Genomic DNA, 27487 nt, shown 5'->3' with positions numbered 1-27487 from the left:
TGACTGATCAACTGGGCAGAGGGGAGGCTGTAGCGAGTGGAATGGGGGAACAGAGGGATCCACAGTGTCCACATCAAGGTGCTGATCTGAATTTAGGGCTAAAGCACACTGGAAGAGCCAGTGGTGGACTCTTGCACTGCACCTTCAAGGTGACTGCAAAGACGCAATGGTCCCATGATTCACTGTTCCGAATGTGTCTCGGGCAGCAAAAACTAAAACCCCTCCCCACAGATAGTTCACCTCCGGCAGGTTTTGGGCAGGGCAGACTAGCCAAACAGGAAAAAACAGATTTCCAATTGCCCCCATGAATGGTTCTGCAGCGCTGTATTATCAGCGCCTCCTTTATTTCCCCCGCCCGCCCGATGGGAATCCTGCCCATCTCAGGTTTTGGCCATCATTCTTGGAAGGCCCATGGAGAGAGATTGCGATCCAATTTCTAAGGAGGATCACACACTGATTTAGAAATAGAATTTCAATATCTTGTGAGCCGCCTCAATGCACTCAGTTCAGTTCGGGTTTGCATAGGGCACTGGCAAGAGGATGTACCAGTTTCCAGGTGGGAACGGGCGCTGGAGGGCATACAGCTGGCACACCTTGTATCCAACAATAACTTGCCTTTATATAGCACCTTTAACGTAGTAAAACGTCACAAGGCACTTCACAAGAGCGTTATCAGACAATATTTAACACCAGCCTCTCACGGAGATATTAGGGCAGATGACCAAAAACTTTGTGAAAAAGGTTTTAAGGAGCGTTCTAAAGGAGGAGAGGTAGAGAGGCGCAGAGGTTTAGGGAGGGAATTCCATTGCTTAGGACATTAGCAGCTGAAGGCATGGCGGCCAATGCTGGAGTGTGGGAGATGCGCAAGAGACAAGAATTGGTGGAGTGCAGAGATCTTGGAGGGTTGTGGGGCTGGAGGAGGTTACAGAGATCGATTTAAAAACAAGGATGAGAATTTTCAAATTGAGGCATTGCCGGACTGGGAGCCAATGTCGGTCAGCGAGCACAGGGGTGATGGGTGAGCGGGACTTGGTGCCAGTTAGAATACTTGGGTAAGATCAGACACAATGCCCCACGCCCTTGGGCCGGCTCGATGCGCTGGATATTTGCGTCTGCATTTGCGGAAGGAATTGGCGGGAGGAAGTAACCAGATTCCAGGACATCCAGCCGGCACAGTCACCACCCAGCACATCACAGAATCATCTCTGCCCCCACAACGCACTCGAGAAAACCCCATGAATTACGGGGTGGGGGCGTGTGTTGCTAGCTGACCAATCTTAGTGATCACGACTGAACCCCTGCTGGCTTCAGACTTTCAGCAGGTACCCGTAAGACGCTGGCAGCTCAGACTGAGAGATCTCTTGCAGCTGCCGGTCGTAATTCAGGTCGTGGCACTGACTGAAGAAAAGCGTCTGGGGCGCGCACCACTTGGGAGGATCCTCAATGTGGAGGCGCATCGCCAGGGTCTGAAGGTGGAAAAATCAGCAACTAGGTGCATGGACACAATATGAACTGACCACCCTCTGCTCAGGAAACTCAACAGGACCATCTTGAGGCCACCAGCTGGTGTGCAACTTAGCCTAGATTTGGAGCAGGTTCCATGCACATGGCTCCAGTCTGGACCTGAATCCACCACCTGATAAAACCATGATTCCTCTTCTCGGTTGCAGCTATTTTAAAATCTTGACTTGTTATTGTACTGCTAGGTTCACAGGAACCGGTTACAGTCAGTTTAGCATAATTAAAACTTATTTCTGCTGTCAATATATCAAATACAAGTTTACATAGGAAAATCCCAATTTATAATGGTGAAAAGTTGACAAAAATGTAACAGGAAGTAGGGCTGTCAGCAGGATGTTGCTACAGACTGGAGATTTTGTAATGTTATGGCTACGGGTGCAATGGGCTCCTGGCCGGTGACTAGCAGCTGCAGTAAGTGGTTCACAGCCAGTAGCAACACATCCAGAGAGCTGACTGGATCTAAATAACTAAGCAGTCAGTTGCTTGGGGCTCCCGATTTTGATTCTCACCTCTTTTTAGGGTCTTTTTCCGCTTACTCCCAAACACCATTCCTGATCACGGCTGTGGGGTAGCTGGATGAACCAGGTTCCGTAAGTTGCTGCTGGGAAGTCCAGGTAGACGGGAGAGTCCATCCTCTCCCCGATGGAGCAGCCAAAACTGGAAGCGGTGCACAAGCCATGGCCAACATGAACACCCACCTTACTGGGATGTGGTGCAGCGCTTTGAAATACATCACACTCACTGCTCAGATTTACAATTAGCAGTGACCAAGTTACTACAGTCACAAGAATCCTCAGAACACCACCTGCAGGAGGCAGATTATACTACAACACCCCCTAACAAACAACATTGAATAAACATTTAAAGCTCTTCACTGCACTGTTCCAGAGCACAGCAGGACCAGGCGTCTGCCAGTGTGCAGTAGGTTGCCGAAAGCAATGCGCCTTTTCTTCGTACCCTTTTTTGGAAGTTGTCTAGACTTCCCTCCCCTCTACCACTCGCAGTGAGAGACTATTCATACTGGCTTAGGAAGGTGGGCATTTGGACAACATTGTTCATCATACTTCAAATCAAACAGGAAACTTAGCAGAATATCAGAGGGTGAATTATTAAACACCATTTTCAAGGTGCAAATCTCAGAAAAGGCGGGCGCTGCTCATATTTCTGAATGCCTTCACCGCCACTCAATGGAACAGACCAGAATATGTTCATTTCAAAACCACGGATCACAAAGGATTTAGAAATGGATCTACCCGGAGCCTCGATTATACTGGTGGGGTTCAGAGCTCTGCTGTGATAACGTCAGTGCCACGACTCTAACCAGAGCAACAGATGAGACCATTTAATGAACATGTATCCTAGTCAAGAATGCAGTCACCCACACGGCCAGATACAAGTGATTCTCTCCATTACAGATGGACTAAGACTGAATTATAAACCGGAGGGCAGATCTGATGAGACATTTGGAAAGAAATGTATTTATTGCATCAAAAATTAATGTCCCGTTTACAACAGCACATTTTGTTTTTTGTTTTACAGCAGGCTGCAAAAATCAGCATGGAAATCCAATCCAATAAATAGGAACTGGAAGATACAAAGTTTATCCAGAAAAAAAAAAGGCTATGGAAACGTAAATGTGCGTAATGATCCCGGATCACCACTGTTCATCTCACTTGTAATGGATACAATAGCAGTAATGTACTCCTTCCCCCAAGGGTTGGCATCAAATCCCATCACAAAGTCTTGCAATCACAGAGCTTACAATCAGAACACGAGGCCGATGATGCAAGGAAGGATTAAATTACGCCATTCTTTCTTGGGTTTGATGTTTTTAGTTGGATAATGCTCGGGACTCTAGATTATGGTGCAGGACAGAAGAGGTGGTGGTTAGTGACTCTGCACATGGCAGTTGGAGAATGCCTGTGCTGCACACACCCTTCTCTGATTAGTTAATAAAATCTGAAACACAAAAATACTGACATTTTGCAAATATTTAAAAAACCTCCCTCACCAAAGCCCTTCCTGGAAGTCATAAGTTTTCACCAAGAATCTGCAAGGGAGTAAAGTAGAGCAGGGAATTTAAAAGATCAGGGAATTGAATCAACAGAAATGTTAAGCATTCACACAAGTGAATATATAACATTTTCATTCACAAACCTATTCACATTTCAAGACCTAATTAACAGACAGAACGGGGGAAAAAAAGGCTGTTGTACAACATGAAATGATTACCTCAGATGTATATAAAAATAATTTCCAGAAAGTCGAACCATGTTAGCAAAGCCACAAACTGGATTTTGTTCAATTTATTTTCACTTGAAAGCTTGTGTATCAGGAGCTTTCCCTTTCATACATCCAAACACACACAGTGCATTCCTCGTCTCATCTCCTCATACACAAGGAACACAGCAATACCAGTGTTGAAAAGATAGCTCTCATATAAGATTCTAAATCATATACATTATACTGTACTATTAATTCCTTACATTACATCAGTATTAACAAGTTAGCCACGCGCCCGTGTCGAATCCGTGTTTACACCAGGAGAGTACAGGGCCCACCGGGAAACAGCTCGGACGCAGCTCCTTTCGAGTAAACACCTCTGCCCCCCCACCCCCCAGTTTAGCTGAGTAGCTGTCGGATCTCTTTGTGCATGTGGCACAGAAAGTCCACGTAGGAAGCTCCGCCGTTCACACTCTTGTCCTCCATGAGAAAGTGCTTGAAGAGCAACTCCATCTTGTCTTCTTGCTTCACTATCAAGAGCTGCAAGGATAAGGAGTTGATGGTGTGAAAGGAAGAACTTGCATTTATACAGGTACTTAATCATGTCCTCAGCACATCTCAAAGCACTTTCTAACTAATGGATTCATTTTGAAGAGTAGTCACTGTTATGTGGGCAAATATAGCAGCCAATTTGCACACAGCAAGGTCCCACAAACAGTGAATAAGTTATTAATCTGTTTTGGTGATGTTGGTTGAGGGATATGTTGGCCAGGACACAGAGAACTCCCTGCTCGTCTTTGAATAGTGTCCTGGGATCTTTCACACCCACCCGAGAGGATAAATGGGGGGTCTTGGTTTAACGTCTCCTCTGATAATGCAGCACTCCCTCAACACTACACTGCAGGGTCAGGCTTCATTACCGCCGTGTCCCACTGGCATTTGGAGGCTACAGAATGTACGAATTTCAGTCGCTCTCAAGAGGTTTGCTATTAAACAGGTGTTGGTGATGTTACACAATAGCTCCAGCTCTCGGGGCAGAGAAACCTCAACAGCCCATGTAACAGGAGAGCGAGTTTGCAAGCGGCCGTGTCAAATAGGTCACACCACCATTTCTTTCTTTGGAGATCAATTCGATTGATTGAGATCATAAAAGGTCAGCCAGCAACCTCTAGGTCCTTAAAGAACTTCCAGAATGGGTTCATCTCCCACATTTCAGTTAGTTAACATAAAAGTCAGTGAAATCATCTAGAACAAGGAATGGAGAGTTTCATCTTACAGCAAGATATCCTGCATTGCTCCGTGATATTGCAAACACTGTGACAAATGCTCATACATTTCTATATATTGCTTCTATTGAGGAAGTCAAGATGGCGCTCGAGACGGTCTGGCGCTGGCGCGCTCTCCCTGCTTCGGGCGGCCCGCTCTCGCCCGCAACCGGAGCGAGGTGTTCGGCGAGTCGGGCGGAGGCAGCGCAGCGGGACGCAGCAGCAGCCACGTCGACCCGCTAGGGCACGTCGGCCGGCAGCTCCTCAGCGGGGAAGTATTCCGACTGGGAGGAGGGGAGCCGAGCATGGCGGCCAGAGGCCGGACCGGAAGCGGGAGAAGCAGGCTCGGGCCGTGGAGCCGGCGACGGTGAGGTGGAGGCCGCGGTGACTGGAGGATGTGTTCGGCGAGTCGGGCGGAGGCAGCGCAACGCATCGGGACGCAGCAGCAGCCACGATGACTCGCAGTCCGACTGGGAGGAGGGGAGCCAGAAATGGTGGCTAGAGGGTGAGCGGGAGAAGCAGGCCAGCACATGTGGAGCCGAGCCGGCAACAGTGAGGAGGAGGCCGCGGGAACGAGGACGGAGCGGCTGAGGGACATCGTGCTCCCACTGCCACTGGACGCCATTGAATTGACTTTCTGAACACGGCGCTGTAAAAATAGCTGACGTGTCCCTACGGGGAGTAAGCATTCCATTGTACTAGTACATATGGCAAATAAAAAATTGAATTGTATTGGTCACAACACTTCAGATTATACAAGAAACACTTAGTGTTTTATTATGCTGTTAAAATGTCTCAAAGCACTTCACCCACAGATTTTATGGAATCTAGTGATGGGCATCGTGCTGATGCTGCACAATGGAGCAAGGAGACAGTCACATGAAGTAGCAAACGCCGGGTCCGACTGTTCACGCCACTTAGCTCCTGATGTGAACAGTGCCAAGCAGACAGAGATGCTCAGTGTCTGAGTCACCGTCACATCTTCTGATGGCCAAACAGGGCACTGGGGGAGATCAGGACGCAGGCTGCCAGCCCGGTAGCCACTTGGGACATGTAAATATTAGAGGGGAAAATGAGGGTCTGCTCTTAACCGGAAGGCAGATATTCCCATGGCAAAAAGTTACGAGTGACCGACTACAAAACAGTTCTGCCATTTTGAAGTTCAGAAGATGACGGGCAGAAACCGTGAAAGTCTAGACACAGCTCATCACCTCAACCCTTCAATTCAATCACTGTTCTGTGATCCCTGCCAGCTAGCCAAGCCATAATCACCACAGGACAATCGGAAATAACACCTTACTGCAGTAACCAAGAGATTGACAAGGCAACGGTGACTATGAAATGTTGGACTTTATGTTTTTACCTTCATAAACCTGGGTCTCTGAGCACGAATCATATCAACCATGGAGCGTAACTTTTTGGAGTACGGATTATCGAGCATCGGCAGAGTGCCCTGGAAATGAAATGAAAGTCAAATCAGACAGCTAGCACCTGCACAAAGAATAGAGCACAGTTAACAAAACTCCGCACTGGAGTTAGAGCGCGCAATCACTAGGAAATTCATGTAACCATGTTCATTTGTCACAGTTTTACTAGTTTATGCATCTACTTAAAAAAATAAAATCTGAATTAGTGAGAGCTTACAGAATCGTAGAAGAATCAGAAATTTATGGCACAGGAGGCCATTCAGCCCATCATGTCTGTGCCGGTCAATAAACAGCTCTCCAGCCTAATCCCACTTTCCAGCTCTTGGTCCATAGCCTTGTAGGTTACGGCACTTCAAGTGCACATCCAAGTACTTTTTAAATGTGATGAGGGTTTCTGCCTCTACCACCCTTTCAGGCAGTGAGTTCCAGACCCCCACCACCCTCTGGGTGAAAAAAGTTCTCAATTCCCCTCTAATCCTTCTACCAATTACTTTAAATCTGTGTCCCCTGGTTATCGACCCCTCTGCTAAGGGAAATAGGTCCTTCCTGTCCACTCTGTCAAGGCCCCTCAACTTTATACACCTTAATTAGGTCTCCCCTCAGCCTCCTCTGTTCCAAAGAAAACAACCCCAGCCTCTCCAACCCAGGCAACACCCTCGTAAATCTCCTCTGCACCCTCTCTCGTGCAATCACATCCTTCCTGCAATACAGCTTCTGCTACTCAGACCTATTCTCTGCTTTTGACGGTTTAACATTATTCAGAAACTAAATTAAATCAACAGAATGCTGGGACTTAATTTGGTTATATTCTGCTATTCTGTTGAGAAACCAACTCCATGGCAGCACTGACACACCAGATGTAGTGTCGGTGCAAACCAGTTTCAATACACATCACTGTAGTGTATGTGCCTTTAAGAGCCCCATGTGTACTGTAATGCCGGTAATGGCCACTCGGGCTATATAAGCCTGTATATTGTGTTGTATCCGTTAGTTCCCCTCCAGACTTTGTTTAGTAAACACCTATGAAACCAACTCCTGTCTTCAGTGTCTCTATCAACACACGGACACAACAGTGGCGACGAATTGGAAACGGACTTACCTGCAATTCGGCAGCACCTCAAGGACATCGATTCCTCTGGCGTCCAAGGTTGAAGAGAAATCAAGAAAAAGAGAAAGCTGTGGTTTCACCAGCTAGCCAAGCTGGTGGCAGGTACTGCAATAATCCTTCCTGGGCGTCGGGCTGGGGCTCCAGCAGCTGGCTCTGCAGCTAGGCCAAGCAGCGAAAGCGGAGGCAAGCAGTAACAGATGGGGAGGGAGCACTCGGGAGACGGCCGGCGCTGCAAGCAGGTCGGCGTTCAGAACTAGAGAGAGAGTCCGGCGGGAACGAGTCTCCAACTGTAAATAAATAAATAAATAAAAAGAACGGAAACCGCGGGAAACAGCGTTGTCATCGGCAGCAGCAGCGGGGAAGCGCCATATCTTTTCTGCAGAAAAGAAAGAAACGCGGGAAGCGCCATTTTTTTCTAGGATGCCTAAGTCTGGCAATATTGATGCTTTTGATAACAAGATAGAGGATTGGACCACATATGTGGAAAGAGTGGAGATATATTGCACCGCAAATGGAATAGAAGATGAAAAAAAAGCTTCAGTACTTCTAAATCTAATGGGCGCAAAGACATACAAGCTGTTACGAAACTTAATCACTCCAGCCGAACCGATGGACAAGAATTTTAAGGAGATTGTTGATACCCTACACTGCCAATTCGAGGCAGGACTGGCAGATTCTCTACGAGACAAATTCGTCTGCGGTCTCCTAAGTGAAGGAACACAAAAAAGGCTACTTTCTGAGAAAGATTTGACACTGGACAAGGCTTTCAGTGCAAGAGGAGCTGCAGAGATACAGCAAAAGCCATAGGACTTCGGCACCCATGAAATGACACGGGGTTTCGAGAGATATCGCTGCGGCAGATCCACCCATGACCAGAGGGACTGCTGGTTCAAGGACAAAGCATGCAGGCAATGCGGAAAGATGGGACACATTACACGTGTATGCCGATCTGGAAACAAAAAATCCACTAACAGAAAAAAAATCAATAAGGAAAAGTACAGAGGTACAAATGATGACGGACATTAGCTCCGAAGACCAGAAGAGCGATAGCGACTCCGGAAACAAGAGACTAAGCTCTCTCAAATTACATAATGTAATTGCCAAAGAAGATTACCAGACCATTTGGGTTACCCTCACAATAGCAGGGTCCCCAGTTAAAATGGAGCTAGATACAGGATCAGCTCCGACCGTCATAAATCGACGGGATTACGAGCGGCTATTTCCGCATATACCTTTAAAAGACACATCCATTATCTTGAAAACATATACGGGGCAGAAAGTATACCCCAAAGGAAAAATAAGGGTGCCTGTTGTATACAACGGCAAAGAAATACAGAAGTTGTATTTATACGTTCTACAAGATGGTGGTCCACCGCTCTTGGGACGTGAATGGATCAGGAAAATACGTTTAGACTGGCACTCCATTCAGGCACTGACGGTGACCAGTAAGGAAAAAAATGATGACGTCATACCTGAACGATTAAAAGACACCTTGGCCAACGCCAAGGAAGTGTTTCAAGAGAAACTAGGAACCTTGAAAGGCATCACCGCCTCAATAAAAGTGGAAGATACGGCAATTCCCAAGTTTTTTAAGGCAAGACCGGTGCCATACGCAATTCGTCCAGCAGTCTCACAGAAACCCCACAGTGCAGATAGAGGCCATTTTGGCCCATCGAGCCTGCACCGACACATATCCCACCCTATCCCCGTAACCCCTACACCACCAACACATATCCCACCCTATCCCCGTAACCCCACGTATTTAATCCCCCTAACACTAAGGGTCAATTTATCATAGCCAATCAACCTAACTCGCACATCTTTGGATTGTGGGAGGAAACCGGAGCACCCGGAGGAAACCCACGCAAACACGGGGAGAATGTGCAAACTCCACACAGACAGTCGAGGCAGAGCTGGAGAATTTGGAAAAGGCAGGCGTATTATCCAAAATAGATTGGAGCGAGTGGGCAACACCCATCGTCCCGGTCATGAAGAAAACTTTGAATAATGATAAATCTGAAGAACAGAGAAACATTTGCATCTGTGGAGACTTCAAGGTGACGGTAAATCCGGTCCTTCACACGGTACAGTATCCTCTTCCGAGGATAGAAGATATTTTCGCCTCACTATCTGGAGGGAAACGTTTCACCAAAATTGACTTGGCACAGGCATATCTACAGATGGAGGTTGAAGAGGCCTCTAAAAAATATCTCACGATAAATACACACAAAGGTCTGTACCAGTACAATCGACTGGTTTTCGGAGTAGCATCCGCTCCAGCTATCTGGCAAAGAGCTATGGAGCAAGTCCTCCAAGGGATTCCGGGGACTCAATGCTACCTAGACGACATCCTTGTAACAGGAGAAAACGACAACGAGCACCTTGCCAATTTGGAGCGGGTGCTCACTAGGCTGAGAGAACGGGGCCTACGAGCAAATCGCCCCAAGTGCGAATTTTTCCAAAATCAAATACCATATTGTGGCCACATAATTAATAAGGAAGGGTTGCATAAGTCACCTGAAAAAAATTGAAGCGGTCATAAAAGCCCCAGCACCTGAAAATGTTTCACAATTAAGGTCGTTCCTGGGATTAATAAATTACTATCATAAATTTTTACCGAACTTATCAACTCTTCTACACCCTCTTAATGAACTGCTACAAACAGGAGTAATTTGGAAATGGAGCGAAGACTGTAAACGTGCCTTCCATAAACCCAAAGACTTAATCACGTCCAAAGAAGTTTTGGCTCATTACAACCCATCACTGCCAATCAGACTGGCGTGCGATGCATCCCCTTACGGCATAGGAACAGTATTATCGCATAAATTCCCTGATGGCTCGGAACGGCCGATAGCTTTTGCGTCACGCTCATTGAACTCAGCTGAGCGTAACTATGCCCAAATCGACAGGGAAGCACTCAGCCTGGTATGGGGAGTGAAGAAATTCAACCATTACCTACACGGACAAAAATTTACCTTGTTGACTGACCATCAACCCCTCATCTCCATATTCAACCCTAAAAAGGGTGTTCCCATCATGACAGCGCAAAGGCTACAGAGGTGGTCCCTTTTTCTAGGGGCACACCAATACAACATAGAATACAAAGGATCAAAACAGCATGGGAATGCTGACGGTTTATCGCGCCTACCGTTGCCAACGGCAGAAGAGGCACCTACAGTAGACCCAGTGGAGATGTTCCACTCAACCATAGTGGAATGTCTACCAGTAACAAATTCTGCCATTGAAAAGGAAACGAGAAATGACCCGACTCTCTCACGAGTCTACGACTTAATGGTGAAGGGATGGCCAGCACATGGCGAACCACTGTTGCCAGCATTCTCGCAAAGAAGAGAACAGCTGTCAGTATGCCGAGGAACCTTGATGTGTGGATCCAGAGTGGTGATTCCACCCAAACTCCAGGATAAAGTGCTAAAGGAGCTTCACGAGGGGCATCTGGGTGGAGTGAAAATGAAGAACCTAGCCAGAGCGTTTGTATGGTGGCCAGGTATCGATGGAGACATCGAAGAAATGACCAAGAGCTGCCTAGGATGCCAGAAGGTCCAAAACGCTCCACCCCAAGCCCCTCTACATCCATGGGAGTGGCCCTCATCTCCCTGGCAAAGGGTACACATCGACTTTGCTGGTCCATTTATGGGCTCAATGTTCTTAATTGCGGTTGATGCACACTCCAAGTGGCCGGAGGTAATAAAGATGTCCTCCACCACCACGGAAAAAACCATCACAGTATTAAGGACCATATTTGCCAGGAATGGGCTGCCGGAACAGATCTGTTCTGATAATGGACCGCAATTTGTGTCCGAAGAATTCAGGAAGTTCTTAAAAAACAATGGGGTTAAGCACTACACGTCCGCCCCATACCATCCCGCCACCAATGGATTGGCTGAAAGGTTTGTCCAGACCTTCAAGAAGGCCATAAAGGCCATGGGTAATGAAGACATAAAACTTCAGCACAAGGTGGATAACTTCTTGTTCGCATACAGGAATGCAACACATATGGTTACAAACCAAACTCCCGCCATGATGTTCTTCAATAGAAGCCTAAGATGCCGGCTGGATTTGATCAAGCCCAACATCAGAAGGGACGTGGAGAACCGGCAATTTCAAGGCATGAATGAAAGGCCAACTAGAACCTTCCAGATAGGTCAACAAGTTTTGGCCCGGGACTACCGTACCGAGAAATGGCAGCCTGGAACTATCTGCACACGACTAGGACCGCTGATGTATACCGTGGACATCGGAGAAAGCATAATAAGGCACCATGCTGACCAGATCATAGAGTCATCCGAAAAGGGACAACCTACACCACAACTCTATACGCCTAACGATGAAGTAGAGATACCCATATCTACCTCCGATCCGGTGATACTGGAACCCGATGAACCCGACACTGGCATTCAAGCCGAATCAGCCTTGCCAAAAGAACCTACTACACCACCAGAAACTACTACACCACCGAGGCGTTATCCGGACTGAGTCAGGAAGCCTCCAGAGAGACTGACTTATAATCAATTAACTGCAGCAATGTGTATATTATTTTTCTTGTAACATGTAATTAATAATTACTTAAAATATTATGTACTGGTTAGCTAAAAGGGGAGGAATTGTATTGTGTGTGCCTTTAAGAGCCCCATGTGTACTGTAATGCCGGTAATGGCCACTCGGGCTATATAAGCCTGTATATTGTGTTGTATCCGTTAGTTCCCCTCCAGACTTTGTTTAGTAAACACCTATGAAACCAACTCCTGTCTTCAGTGTCTCTATCAACACACGGACACAACAATCACTGCTAAAGGTGTGCTGTAAATTCGGAGCCAGGTCACGATGTGACTCTGCTTCGCTTCAGAGTCAGGCTGGGCCTGGATGCTGGAATAACACCAGGAGTTGTTGAGTGTTGCTGCGAAGTGGAGCTGCTTCACCTCAACGCTAGAGATGCTCAAATGGCACCTTAAACACAGCTCCATGTTTACAAATATCTGCAGCAATACAGAACTCTCGAACCGTCTGCCCCCTTCCACTCCTGGGGAAGCACGCATTTAGGGTTGTGGATCTGCGAATGACAGACTCCAAGTTATGGGTGTAAAGCTCATTAAAAACTCATAAAATGGCCTGTTTCTGTATACTGGAGGAGCCTTGAAATATTAGACAGCCTTTGCTATAACAGGGCACCTGTTTCACAGTAAAGCCAGTCTATAACTGAAAACAAAACCTACAATAAAGAAATTTACAACCAAGACTTCAATGCTTCAGACCTTCATGAAGAAAATAATCAGATTAAGGACAATTCAGCGTTTCACATCTCAGTCACATTATGTGCAGAAACACACCTGCAACATTTGGTTACTTCTGATTCAAAGCCTAAAATCTTTGGTATGAATCACAACCTATCACAGAGAAACTGAGTTATTGCAGGATTCTCTCTCATCTGAAACTCACCAGTGCAGAGTCGATCTGCCCAAACGATTGCACATTAAAGATGCTCTGGATGAGGTCGTGCTGTGTGTTCATTCCTACCCATATGAAGAGGTTCAATCCATTCTCCAACAGATAGATGCCTCCCTTTGACAGTCGTTCCTCTGAGCAACGAATGGCCACTGGAAAATCATCACTATCAACAGCCATCTTGTGCTAATGACAAAAGAAAAATGTTCTGGTCACAATAAAGGCTTTTTTCTAAAACAAAAGATTGTCGGAACATTGATTTATCAACATATAAGGAAAATACATTTTGAACAGCTTGATGTAGATGACAGTTTCCGCTAATTATACACAAGAACTTGCATTTCTATAGCGCCTTTCACAACCTCAGGGCATCCCCAAAGCGCTTTACAGCCAATTAAGTACTTTTGAAGTGTCGGCACTGTTGTAATGTAGGAAACGCCACAGACAATTTGCTCACTGCAAGATCCCACAAACAGCAATGCGATAATGACCAGATAATTAAAAAAAAATTTAAGTGGTGCTGGTTGAGAAATAAGTATTGCCAGGACAACGGGGATAACTCCCCTGCTCTTCTTTGAATAGTGCTGTGGGATCTTTTACCTTCACTTCAGGGCAACATCTCATTGAAAGATGGCACCTCAGACAGTGTAGCACTCCCTCAGTACAGTCCCTCCGACAGTGCAGTGCTCCCTCAGTACTGCCCCTCCGACAGTGAGGCTCCCTCTGTACTGCCCCTCCGACTGTGCAGCACTCCCTCAGTACTGTCCCTCTGACTGTGCAGCGCTCTCAGCGCACTGGCCCTCCGACTGTGCAGCGCTCCCTCAGTACTGTCCCTCCGACAGTGCGGCACTCCCTTGGAGTGTCAGCCTAGATTATGTGCTCAGGTCTTGGACTGAGACTACACAAATCACATTACTATTACCCTTGTTGCCCCAATCTGAATTGTCCTATTACTATACAAGGCTGCTTGCTCTCAGTAAGTTAAAAAGGAAAAACAGAAAATGCTGGAAACACACAGCAGGGCAATCAGCATCTGTAAAGAGCAAAGCCATTTTGGGCGTGTACCCTTCATCAGAAAGGACCCAAAGATCTTGACCTGCATTTTCTGTGCACTCAGGATCAAGTAGAGAACAATTTAGACCAGGTTACCACTTTGCAACCTCGAACTCTGAACTCAAGAACTGAACACAAATACTGTTTGAGAGCTAACTTGGAGCAGACCCACGCCCCTCAACTATCCTCAATTTAATTTTGACATCCCAATTTTGCTGGCCATTTTCAATCCTGTCCAATATTGACAGCAGAGCAGCATTTTACAGTTTTAAAACTCCCTCCAAAACTAAAACTGCCTGGTCTAAGATCCCGATTGAGTTACAGGAAATGCAAATTAAAACCTGTCTGGAATGCTCGTTTGACACACTCGAACAGAGGTGAGATCACCTTTTGATGGCACATACTGGGAGATTATCTTCTAAATATTAAGTTGTGCTTTATTGCATATTCCAGATTAACAGCACATTAATGGTTTACTCACCACAGGTAAAAGCCGAGGATAGAAGAACACATTTGTTTCTGCTACGTCCATGGATGTGACGAGCTGGCGGATATAGGCGCGATCATCGGTGGAGACGTCGGCTCCAGGCTGGAGAACTTCGCTCTTCAGCACACAGTTCAGGTACACGGGCAGCAGCTTCATGCACTCGGGCAGGATCAGCTAGCGGGAAGAGGCAGCAAGTGAAAAACAGTGGCAAGGGCCCAGTGTCGGGACCAGAGATGAGCAGGTCACAGTTATAAAGGGAGTCGAAAACTTGGGGCTTTTTTCACTCCAGCTGAAAAGGTAGCGGGGATCTGGCCAAGGCTTAAAGTTCAGAATAATTATTTCTGACCAGGTAAGTGGTGAAATTGTTTCCACTAATCAGGAAGGTGGTAATGAGAGGGCACAGCTTTACCATGATCACAAAAATTGAGTGGCAAGTTAATTAACCAGTGCAATATTGTTAGGCTGATGATTCATAAGAACACAAGAAATAGGAGCAGGAGTTGGCCATTCGGCCCCTCAAGCCTGCTCCACCATTCAATGAGATCATGGCTGATCTTCGACCTCAACTCCACCTTACTGCACTATCACCATACCTGATTCCCTTAATATCCAAAAATCTATCGATCTCTGTCTTGAATATACTCCACGACTGAGCCTCCACAGCCCTCTGGGGTAGAGAATTCCAAAGATTCACAACCCTCCGAGTGAAGAGATTTCTCCTCATCTCAGTCCTAAATGGCCATCCCCTTATCCTATGAGTTTAATTAAAAATGTTGCATAATGTCTGGACAGCAAAAGCATCCGCACGCACCCACCCACATCTTGTGTCTTGTAACTAGTTTCAAAAACAGGGGATGCTCCATCCAATTCCTAAAATCTGGCTCTAACACTGCGGAACAGAAACAATTTGTTAGCGTCTCCACCGGATTGTTTGGAGTGATTTTAAGTAGCTCGAGATGTCAGACTGCTTAAAAACGACGAGGCTTGAGCCATTTCTACAGCACAAAGCGGAGAGAACTTGCATTATCGAGTGCCGTTCACGCCCTCGAGACTTTAAAAAAAATTGTTCTCAGGGTGTGGGTGTCGCTGGCAAAGCTCGTCATTTACTGCCCACCCCTAGAAGCTGGTGAAGGGCCTTGCCCCTGAACCACAGCAGTCCATGTGCTGATGCCATTCTCACGGTGGTAGGTGGGAAATTCCAGGATATTGACCAAGTGATGAAGGAACGGTGACATATGTCCAAGTCAGGCTGGTGTGTGACTTTCTTATATTCATTCATTCATGGGATATGGGCATCACTGGCAAGGCCGGCATATTGTCCATCCCTGGTTGACCCGAGATGGTGGCAGCTGGCCTTTTTCTTGAACTGCCGCAGTCCGTGTACTTTGCCACCCCCCCCCACCCCTGATTTCCTTCCTCCTTTCCTAAAGCTGTTGACTCCTGTTGGGGGGTGTTTCCCATAAGTGTTACCAGTCCTTTGGATCATGCATTCCTGGAGGGCACCACAGCCCAGTGCTCTCTTTAACTGATCACTTAGCAGCAGGAAGCACTGGATATCCAAAGCAGGAATGCTGGATGATTTTTCTCTGCTCCCCCCCCTCTCTAATTGTAGCACCCCAACTAACTCAGCACAGAGCAGGAATTTAACCACAATCTTCTGACGTCTAAGGCTTAACATTACACCAAATTGGGCCTTTATCCGCTAACCTATCGGGGGAGCTGGAGAGGTTAATTTTAATGTTAACATTCCATCGCAAGCTACTTCGAACAAGTAGTGGTCCAATAATAGACAAGTGACTGATTATTGGTAAGTGCGGGTTTGAGAGTAACTGAGTGATGTTCATTGGCAAATTTCAACTACTTCTCCTAGGTGTCAGTGTCATTCGCATTTCAACCTTATGAAACCGAATCTGGTCTCTCCCCCACTGCATCTGTGTTCCCAAGAATAGACTTGTTAAATCTGAAGGGTAGTCACTCTTCACATTACATTTAGTCTCAATTACTAAATCACATGCAAGGTTCTGTTATTTTACAAGCAGTACAAACAAATATTTAATGGATGTCAACTAAGCACATCGAACGTCACTCGCACTAGAAACAATTCATGTTCAAACCACCGATAGTCACAACAGCAACAGAAATCTCAATGACAATGCTGGAAACAATTTTTGGGTCCATCAATCTCTAAACACGGCAATAAACTCTAACCGCACCGCTTTCGAATTTCAAAAGCATTTTCAGCTGCTGCAGATTTTTCACTTTAGCTTCATTAACTGGTTAAGGTCCATCATCGAATGAACAGTAAAGAACTGAACTTGCATATATTTAGTGTTTATGATCTCAAAACATCTCAGTTCTTCACTGCCAATGAAGTACTTTTTGAATTGTAGTCACGGTTGTAATTTAGGAAACGCTGCAGCCAATTTATGCACAGCAAGGTCCCACAAACAGCAATCTTATAAATGACCAGATAATCTGTTTGCGATGTTGTTTGAGGGATACCGGAGAGAACTTCGCTGCTCTTCTTCGAACGGTGCCATGGGATCTGTTATAGCCACCTCAGTGGACAGACGGTTTAACGTCTCATCCAAAAGACAGCACTTTCGACATTGCAACATTATCTCAATGCTGCAATGAGGTGTCAGCCTAGATTATGTGCTCAAGTCTCTGGAGTGATGGCTTGAACCCACAACCTTCTGACCCTGAGGAGAGTGCGCCGTCAGTGAGCCAAGGCTAAATAGTAATTAACCCAAATATTTAATTTGATTATTCCTTCAAAAAAACTGAGGAACTCAGGGGGATACACAATTTCCTCTGCAAGCGAAGAAAAGCTTGGACAAATGAAGTTAGAATAGTCTTTAGGAGATGGTGTATTTCATTTTACTTTAAGAGTTTTGAGAGACTCGGGGCAGCTACAGTGTCGAGAATGGAACGTTGCTCTTTCTCTTCTGCTCGCTGTACGTCTTGTAGCCGGTGTCAGCACCCAGTATTCCCAGGTCACAGAGTTTTAATTAAGAAATAGCCTTATAAAGGTCTGATCTGACAGGGACAGCAGGTTAGTAGCCAAGTGGATGCCCAGTGGGTTTGAGAAAGCCTGATAATGTATATGGCACAGGGGTAGTGCAGAGATACTGGCTTTCATAGTATGCAACCTGCTGCAACCCAATAGCTTATTTGCCTTCTCTTACTGCTATAAGCACTGTTCCATTTAACACAAACTCCTTCTATTGGTTCCTTGCCCTCAGAGCAGTTACTTATCATGTCACATTTTACTACATCCGCCACCTATCGTCCGGGTAACTGAAATAGGGCTGTGCAAACTTTCTTGCCTTCATATGGATGTGTACCATGTGAATCCTGATGCTACAGGTACATGGTTTAAAACCAATGTTGGAATTTATTTCAAATTACTGATTGAGGATTAAACCACCAAGGAGGTAACAGTACTAAAAATAGAACTGTACATGCAAACAAGACAGATCAGCCACTAAGAATAAATGCAAACAGGAATGAGTTGCCGGGCTTCAGGGGCCGGCCGGATTGCCAGGGTTTGGGGGAACCCGTGAGGCCCTGTGGTCCTAACTGTGAAGATCACCATGGTTACAATGTTTGTCACTACTTGCCCTGCTTCCTACTTGGGTGTCATCTGTAAACCTGGGGAGATCTGTTTTGCGATACCCTCGTTCAAGTCATTAATACAAGGAGATGCAAGACCAAGCCCCTGGGCTCCATGCTCAAATTCTTCGCAGCATCAAACCTTTCCACTAATGGCTACCCTCCATTTCTGTTTTCAGTCAATTTTCCGTCATCCTTTTTTTAATTAGAGTCATAAGAACATAAGAATTAGGAGCAGGAGTCGGCCATACGGCCCCTCGAGCCTGCTCCAGCATTCAATAAAATCATGGCTGATCTTTGACCTCAACTCCACTTTCCCGCCCGATCTCCATATCCCCAAATATCTATCGATCTCAGCCTTGAATATACTCAACGACTGAGCATCCACAACCCTTTGGGGTAGAGAATTCCAAAGATTCACAACCCTCCAAGTGAAAAAATTCCTCCTCAATCTTGCATCACAAGAGGCCATTTGGCCGGTCGTGCCTGTACCGGCTCTTTGAAAGAGCTATCCAAATTAGTCCCACCCCCCAGCTCTTTCCACACAACCCTGCAAATTAGTTCTCTTGCTTAACATTATGGTGAGACCCAGACTTATGGTCACCTATTTACAGGGGTGGCTTTTCAATGTTGTGAATTATTTACTATTCAAGGCAATGTAAACTTTCCCCAGAAGTTGGTCACTTGCGCAGTCTGCATTACTCCCACTTGGCTCAGCCATTTAATATTGTACTCCAATATATTCCACTTTTTTAAATTATGGTTGGGACCCAGAGAGCTGGGTTAAACCCAACTACTGGAGCCGATCTGGATCTAAAAATAAACCAAAAGTTCGCTGCCAGTCTCTTAATATATCGAGGCATAATTACAAACACACTAAATGGTTCTAGAATAGTGGAATTTTTTATGATGTGTCCACAGTTGAATATTGAAATTGATTCATCTTGGAACTCCCTAACAGCACTGTGGAGCACCTTCACCACACGGGCTGCAGCGGTTCAAGGCGGCGGCTCACCACCACCTTCTCAAGGGCAATTAGGGATGGGCAATAAATGCTGGCCTTGCCAGCGACGCCCACATCCCGTGAAGGAATAAGGGCATCATCACAAAGTGCAGACAGGGCGAGTCTCTTGAACGACAGCACTTTGGGTTAAAATAAATCAATTCAACCTTCCGCACTAGCTGAAAATTCCCTCAATCCTCCCCACCGGACTCGCTGCTAGCAAGGGAGTTTCCATTCCTTCCTTATTTTAAAGCTGCATATTTCTTAACAGCGCTGCTCTCTCTGAACAAATCAACTTCAATATTTAGTTCCAGAAACAATGTAATTAAACCATTTAGTGTCTACACGTTTCAACCTAAACATATCAACTTCACTTCTGGCAATGGCAATTTGAAGAACATTCCTTTTCCAGGTATCAATATGATACTGTGCAACAAACATTGCCAAACTCTAAAAATCCAAGTATGTAATGGTCAACTACACGTCATTCACCCAAGGCAAGTAATGACACAGCTTGAATAAGTTATTGATGACTGAAGTGTAAGGGGGATAACCAAAAGTAATTAACCCAAGGGTTTTTAGGACATTAGCTGTATTTTAATTCAACGACCTCACACTGTCAGCCTCTGTGATACTTCGAGTCCCCAGTACCAGCTGTATTGAAACGTTGGATGAATTCACAGAACTCTTCCGCCAACGTTCCATTAACATTTCCATTTTTAAAAGGGATCCTGGTTTGATTAATTATTCTCCAATTTTAGGCCTGTAGAAACCAGTTGTTGAGGCGTCCCGCAGCCTGTGCTGTGTGATACTCAATCAGGGATTGGTTCTAATTCACAGTCAGAGAGCACATGCACTGACAACAGGGAGAGAGATCAGTTTTGTTCATGGTTGCCAATTCAAGATCAAAAATTCCCGAATGCTGCTAATTCGGAATTCCTTCCATCCAGACAGTGCAGGCATCTTTCAAAGCGGCCAGTTTGTGTTCAAATTTGCATGGGCACGACGGGCCAAATGGCCTTCTGCCGTGCAGTAACCATTCTACGATTCGCTCACACTCACATCATTTGATGTGTCAGCCAATAAACAAAGATCTGCAAGCAGGACGAGTGTCTTACCTGTCCAGCCGATGACGGACTTGCACAATTCTTGCGGTAGCAGGCGAGAATCTGAGCCGACTGGTTAATTAAGCTGTCTCGTACAGTCTTTGTGGGATTGTTCAGGACACCACGATATGCTGCAAACATGAGACAAAGCGTTTCTCGTGTTAAACCAACTGTGTATACAATGTGGCGGCATGTCAGACGTGGAATGGACGGTTTAAAAACTTTACACTTGCTCTGCAGACAGATCTCAACACTTAAACCAGTCTTTCATCCGCTGGGATGGAATTAAAAACCTTGCGGTCTCCCACTCGGACACAAGAATGGTTTATTTCCAAGGAGTTGCCAATACTCCAGGATTGAGTCTCCAGGAATAAAACATTAATCTCCTGGACACTGCTGCCAGCAAACTCAGAAGAAAAATTAAAAAAGTGTGTTTTCATTTTCTTTGAACGCTTTCATTTATTCGTTATAAAAATACTGTATCAGCGATGGGAACTAAAGATGTTTGATGGGAACAGCATGCTATGTTCATGTTACCCACTAACCTACCCGCACTAATGGTTAATCAGAACTGGTATACAAGGTTTTGAGGAGACTGTTTATAACGAAACACAAATTTTTACAGCAAATAACTTTTACATGTAACCAAATTTAGGAAACAAAAAGCTTCATCTGTTCCCTAAATCCCTCTATAGTTTATAAAACTGCTGATGCATTGCATATTAATAATAGGATAATGATGATATTAAACAGTAAAAAAATTCATCTCACAGGCGAAGTTGTAAAACTGCCTTAAACAAATGTTCTAACTGTTTCCTATTGTAATCTGGAACTTTAAATCTAAAATTAATTTGTGGTTAAATGCATTCAAGGTATTAAAGGGAGTATCAATATACAAGAGCTACTGACTGGGCTGCTGGCTTTGACATTAAGATGCATTGTTTATTGGTTCTCACTAAAGCATCTATAGCCTCCTCGCAGACATTCTGCAAGGGACTCGGACACCTTTACAGAGAATGACTACATTTGACACTAGTTTTGTTCAAGGAAACATGAGCTTGTATTAAAGGCAGTAATTTGAAACCAACCTGCTAAATGGCAAGCATCTAAATAATGGCCGGAGAACAAGATTAAAAAACAGCATTACGCTTTGCCACCCCAAGTTACACAAATCGCCAGGGTTTTTCAGAATACTCACAGATTAAGACTTGTGTCAGGTGCATTATAAAACTGCAAATGGAATTGATTTTCAGGGTAGTAAGATTTTGCATGTGATGACAAACCTCGCGTAGCTGACAATTATTTGAAACCAGAGACTAGATTCCAGCCTTGGATTTCGTTGAATGCTTTCTATAGTCAACTGCAGTATCATTTCCTCCTCCTTTCTCTGCTAATTCTCTCCCCTTCCCTTCCAAAGGTGTCAACTGGAGGCCAAGTCTGTGGCACCCAGGCCTCTTCAGGTACCTCAGAGTACCGTTATTCACCTGTGAGCCTCTGCAAGTCAGTCCAGCCAGGCTATTAAAACTGCAGGACATCACGGCCACACCCGATCCGATCCGATCCTCACGTGAGATCTATACAGGAAACTCTCGTTTGAACGGCACCTAAATATCCGGAATTCTCTATTAACCAGCAAAATTCATCCTCCGAAAACAACACCTCAATAACCGGCAATGTTGCCGAGTCCGAGTCTCCCGCGGTGGCCGAGTCAGTCACTGGGGGTAGTTCTCCAAACTGCCACTACTCGGCTTCTTGGCGCTGTCGGAAGTCGGAACACCTCAATAACAGGAGTCTGACTCTCCCGCACTGCCGCTAGTCTCTTCCGATCCGCCAGTTACTGTACACTGCACATTTCTTGATTTTTGTTTGTTAAAAATAGCCTCGGTAGATAACCCTCTCCGTCATCCAGAATTTTTAATCAACCGGCACCATCCAGTCCCGTCGGTGCCGGATACCAACGAGTTTCCTGCACATGCACACTGCCCAAGAGACATCCTGGGATAGCGATCAGGGGCCTGAATCCCGACCAACTGACCTTCCCACCCCTGCTCAGGGACAGTGAGACTGTCGCACTCTGAACGTCAACCCACTGCGATAAGCGAGCTCACGCAGCATTATTGTCCAAGGCCAGCTCAGCACAGTGACACCAAGCCCCGCTCACTGTCCTCTGTATAAAGGCAATGTCTAACAGATGTCAGGCAGAATCCCAGCAGCAGCTTACCCAGTTTCACAAAGAAGTTGATTAGTGTGTCAGTCTCACAGTTTCTGTACAGGTCAGCAAGCTGAGTACAACAATTAAGGGACAGGTTGTGTATACGTAACCTCCTCTGTCCACTGCAACTGGTATAGAGCAAAGCACACTGCGGAGGAGGGGAAGAAAGGAAAAACGCTCGTTTATCAAATGCATAGATACAATACAGCACAAAAATAGACATTGAACTTCACTTTAGCAAATCTTGAAAGAGAATCCAACTGAGGGATAAATCAGCGAACTGCACATAACTTGTTTTAATACAAAAGCTAAACAATGTTTCTGTACTTTAAACTTTAACAAAAATACCACCAGAAACACAAGTATTAAATACAAATGGTTGCACTGCCTGAAAGGGCAGTGGAAGCAGATTCAATAGTAACTTTCAAAAGGGAATTGGATAAATACTAGCAGGGGAAAAAATTGCAGGGCTGTGGGGAAGAGCAGGGGAGTGGGACTAATTGGAGAGCTCTTTCAAATTGGAGACTAATGGGACTAATTGGAGAGCCGGCACAGGCACAATGGGCCGAATGGCCTCCTTCTGTGCTGTGTGATCTAAAAGTTATAACCATGTCAATGAACCTGTCGGAATGTTCAGGTGGATCAATGCTTGAATGAGGTCACGATACACTGGTACTGTGATGCCACTTGCTGAAGCCTGCAGTCACACTCTGAACTGTTTGAAAGCGAATGAAGTTGAATGAGATATAAGGATTCAAGCAGGCTTGACTTTCAACGTGTCCAATCATTGTTCAAAGCAAACAGAATGCTGAACTAGAATAGATGAAACCATGGAATGCAAGTCAAAGGACGGCATGCTCAAACTGTACAGTGCCCTTCTCAGAGTGCAGCTTGAGCACTGCGTCCAGGTCTGGTCACCAAGACACAGGGCAGACCTTCAAGCCCTGGAGGCAGCTTAACGAAGAACCACGAGCCTGAACCCAGAGAACAAGTTATGGGGGAAGATTGAGGAAACGTGGGTTTTTCAGCCTTGAAAGGAGCTGATTAAGAAGCAGAGATTAGATTGCAAGTTGTGTAGAAAAACTCAATCTGGATCATGACTAAACAGCGACTGTAAGACCAAGATCACAGAGTCATATCAACAAAGGGCAAATACATGGAATGGACTTCCAGTTAAAGTAATGGAGGTGAAACCCAGGAACTATTTTAAGAAACAGTCTTAAAATAACCAAGGGTCTGTAGTATCTCTCTAGATGGATTGGCTAATATGGCCTGAATGGTCTTCCCCATCTGTATCTATCTTGTGATCCCTTACTTGTAAACAGATGCCAATCTGTGACCCAAAGCAAAGTGTACCCGAATGCCTTAAGCAAAGAATTAAGATTTGTGACAGACTGCTGCCAACATACACCTGTACATGAGTGTCGCACCAGTACAAGGTCATCGCAAGACAGCCAACTTAAGCGAGAGCGCTGGTGCTCTGAAGCAGCACGCTGTGAAAGGGTACGGCCTGTGCTCACTGCCACATGGCAGGTACCCAATCTCAGCCAGGGAGTCAGAGGATGGCTGAGGCTTCACACTTCCCCGGACACAGGAGATGAATATTGAAGTAGCTGCTCCAGAGAATTCGATACTTGCCCCCGACAAAGGAATGGCGAGTGGCATGAGCAAAAAGGAGAACACAAATAGGCAGCACACTAAACTCAAAAATCTCCCTACTTTTCTAAAATATTTATAGACGGATTAGAAAAATTGCTACAAACTGAAAGCGGTTTTATGGCATTTTCTCACCTGAATTTGAGCTCCGGTATCTTCATTCAACTTATCGTCATGCTTGAACTCCACAGTGATAGTTTTATCACAGTCTAATGCAGCCAGCTCCACATCCGTTGTGTTGCTCATATAGAATGAGCCAAAGAAATCAGTTGCTCGAATCCCTGGAACAAAAGCACATTTTTGACATTATTACCACGATTAAAGGCAAAGCCAAATTTTCCGACACGAATCATTTAGAAACAAGCGGTCTTTTTCAGCCAGGCTCTGTGATCACAGATGTAACAAACTAAATTTCAAAGTTATTTCTGCAGGCAAACTATCCTTTTACATGAACACATTTTTTTTTAAACTAGCATATGTCCCATGACATCACTCACAGGGATCCAGGGAGATTAAATGCATCGAGTGGCCTCAACCTGCAATTTGAATCAATGGGGCCTGTTTACACAGGGAATTCCCATTTTTGCTGATTACACAGGCATCTATAATATTGACACAAAAAGTGACACCAAAAATAGCAACAAGGGGAAATGAGCGTTTAGCAATGAGTGCATGTTTCAAATAAAGTTGGATATTAAAACAGCAAATAGATCTGATTGACATCCAAATCAAAGTTTTAATACTCAAGAATAATCTGACGTAAATGCTTTCAGATTAAAGCTGCATCAATGCTGAGTAACGCAGTATATCATAGATTAGTGCTCTTTGTGGTCAAAGTTTATTTTGAATCAACTTCAATTAAGATAGGAGCAGGAGTCGGCCATTCGGCCCTTCGAGCCTGCTCCGCCATTCAATGAGATCATGGCTGATCATCCAAATTCAGTACCCTGTCCCTGCCTTCTCCCCATATCCCTTGATCCCTTTAGCCTTAAGAAATATATCTAACTCTTTCTTGAATATATTTAATGAATTGGCCTCAACTGCCCTCTGTGGCAGAGAATTCCACAGGTTCACCACTCTCTGGGTGAAGAAATTCCTCCTCATTTCAGTCCTAAATGGCTTACCCCTTATCCTTAGACTATGACCCCTGGTTCTGGACTCCCCGGCCATCAGAAACATCCTTCCTGCATCTAGTCTGTCCAGGCCTGACAGGATTTTACAGGTTTCGATGAGATCCCCTCTCAATCTTCTAAACTCCAGTGAGTATAAGCCCAATCGACACAATCTCTCCTCATACGTCATTCCTGCCATCCCAGGTATCAGCCTGGTGAATCTTCGCTGCACCCCTTCCATGGCAAGAACGTCCTTCCTCAGGTAAGGCGACCAAAACTGCACACAATACTCGAGGTGCGGTCTCACCAAGGCCCTGTACAACTGTAGCAAGACATCCTTGTTCCTGTACTCGAACCCTCTTGCTACGAAGGCCAACATACCATTTGCCTTCTTAACCGCCTGCTGCACCTGCATGCTTACCTTCAGCGACTGGTGCACAAGGACACCCAGGTCTCTTTGCACTTCCCCTTCTCCCAATCTATTGCCATTCAAATAATCTGCCTTCCTGTTTTTGCCACCAAAGTGGATAACCTCACATTTATCCACATTATTGTGCATTTGCCATGTTTCTGTCCAAATCGTACTGGAGTTTCACGACATCCTCCTCACAGCATACCCTCCCACCCAGCTTTGTGTCGTCTGCAAATTAGGATCAGTGATTGAGGAAAGTGCAGCCCGTAAGGAACAATTACAGCAGAGGTACAAAGATCAAAGGCCGTTCACAGGTCTAAAGCCGTGTTGAAATTGTACGATCTGGACGACAAGTCTCCTCACACGATATTTTCACCAGCAGTTCATGAAGCAACATACCCGTGCTTGTGCGCACCCGCATCACAGAATCAAACCCGATCACTTTTCGGACATCCCTGTGTAGGTCATTTAGGAAGCGCTCCCCATCCGCCTGTGCCTGGAAAGAAACAAACAGCACTTTAAAATCTGCACGCCAAGGTCCATGTTACTTTCCCCTTTAAAGGAGAAAGCTCTTTCGTTTGAACAGTTCTCTTGGAATAAGCCATAAGATTGCAAGCATGCAATTTAAGCCTTCAGAAGGCCAAAATGTTGAAACAATTAAGAGCTTTAAGGAATGAAAAAGTCAACTATATTTTTTCAAGTGGGCAGGAATCAGAAATTGATAACTGAACCTAATCCAAGTTAAATACTTTCAGACAAATCTCCAGTTGAGTGCTGCAGATTGCTACACACGATGAATCAAACAGCGGAGTCCTCAAGTCGTGTATTTTCCAATGACACCAATGTCTGTAATACACCTTCAGGCCTTGGGGCTAAAACCTCAACCCCCAAGATGTGACCCAAGCAGATCATTTCATGCAAGTCATTGCAGAATACTAATTGTGAGGGATGTGTTAGCAAAAATGGTCTTCTTGGAGGAGGCTTTGGTGGGAGAAAGAAACTACTGTATATCCAAATAGTCTGATGTTATTTTACATCTCCTTAAACCAGACACTTAAACATTCAGGCTCCCGACTCATGGGATGCTCAACTCCTGCAATATTTAGAGAGCAATATAATTAGAGAGTTAGTTCATTCTCTCTCATTGTGTTTTTTAAATGAATGCTAAATCATTAATTGCAACATTCAAAAAGATGCAGTGTTCGATTGAAAACGAGGCTTACTTACAAAGCAGTTTTAGCAACCAGCTGGAAGTAAATCTGTAACCCTATCGGTGCATAATTATACTTCAGCTGCTGCAAACTGTATTCCATAAATGCATGATTAATTAAAGTCAGCCCTGTGATGAGTAATTTTTGAATTTTTAAATTATATTTGCCAGCAGTTCTATATAACTCTGGTCAGAGCATTATGGGCCAGTTATTGAGGCCATTGCGTTTATTTCCCATTATCAGGAAATGATGTCATGGATTTTAAGAAGTGATGCCATGGGCCCATCTGCACAAACCGAGTCCTTCACTACATCACACGCAACCTTTGAACTCTGCTGCACATAAACCACAACTTTTACCAACAACTTATGGATACAAACCAACCGTGTTTAATGATTGATTGTAATTGTATACATTTGCTCACAAGGAAAATTATATCAACTATGAAAAGCTGTTGCTAAATAAGGATATAAGAGGCCATAAAACAGTTCATTTTTTGTACATGAACAGCTGTTTGCCAAAACCTCACCTCTGTGTAATATTAGAGTACAAGTTGAAAGCAGGACAAAATGAGTACCTCGCCTTCCTAAAAAGGTACAACCAAAATCCCAAATCG

The 27487-nt window shown here is 45.1% G+C and overlaps 1 protein-coding gene across 4 annotated transcripts in view; it reads right to left on the bottom strand.

Annotated features, from left to right (window-relative positions):
• Window positions 1–2979: 2979 nt before the first annotated feature.
• The window catches only part of LOC147098703 (protein transport protein Sec24C-like), a 109077-nt gene continuing 84569 nt past the window's right edge, over window positions 2980–27487 (bottom strand). For all 4 annotated transcript variants that reach the window (XM_085970751.1, XM_085970750.1, XM_085970753.1 and 1 more), the window contains 8 exons: window positions 26060–26156; window positions 24272–24417; window positions 22490–22628; window positions 20281–20399; window positions 14539–14718; window positions 12999–13190; window positions 6373–6462; window positions 2980–4284 (listed from right to left, as the gene is read on the bottom strand). In XM_085970751.1, coding sequence (XP_085826877.1) covers window positions 4144–4284; window positions 6373–6462; window positions 12999–13190; window positions 14539–14718; window positions 20281–20399; window positions 22490–22628; window positions 24272–24417; window positions 26060–26156 — 1104 coding nt within the window. In that variant the 3' untranslated portion in view covers window positions 2980–4143. The remainder of the gene's footprint in view (window positions 4285–6372; window positions 6463–12998; window positions 13191–14538; window positions 14719–20280; window positions 20400–22489; window positions 22629–24271; window positions 24418–26059; window positions 26157–27487) is intronic.

Source organism: Somniosus microcephalus, chromosome 29 (genome assembly GCF_052327205.1).
Source record: "Somniosus microcephalus isolate GS21.2 chromosome 29, FLI_Smic_1.0, whole genome shotgun sequence".
In the NCBI taxonomy this organism is placed as follows: domain Eukaryota; kingdom Metazoa; phylum Chordata; class Chondrichthyes; order Squaliformes; family Somniosidae; genus Somniosus; species Somniosus microcephalus.
This window is presented reverse-complemented; position numbering and strand designations above follow the sequence as displayed.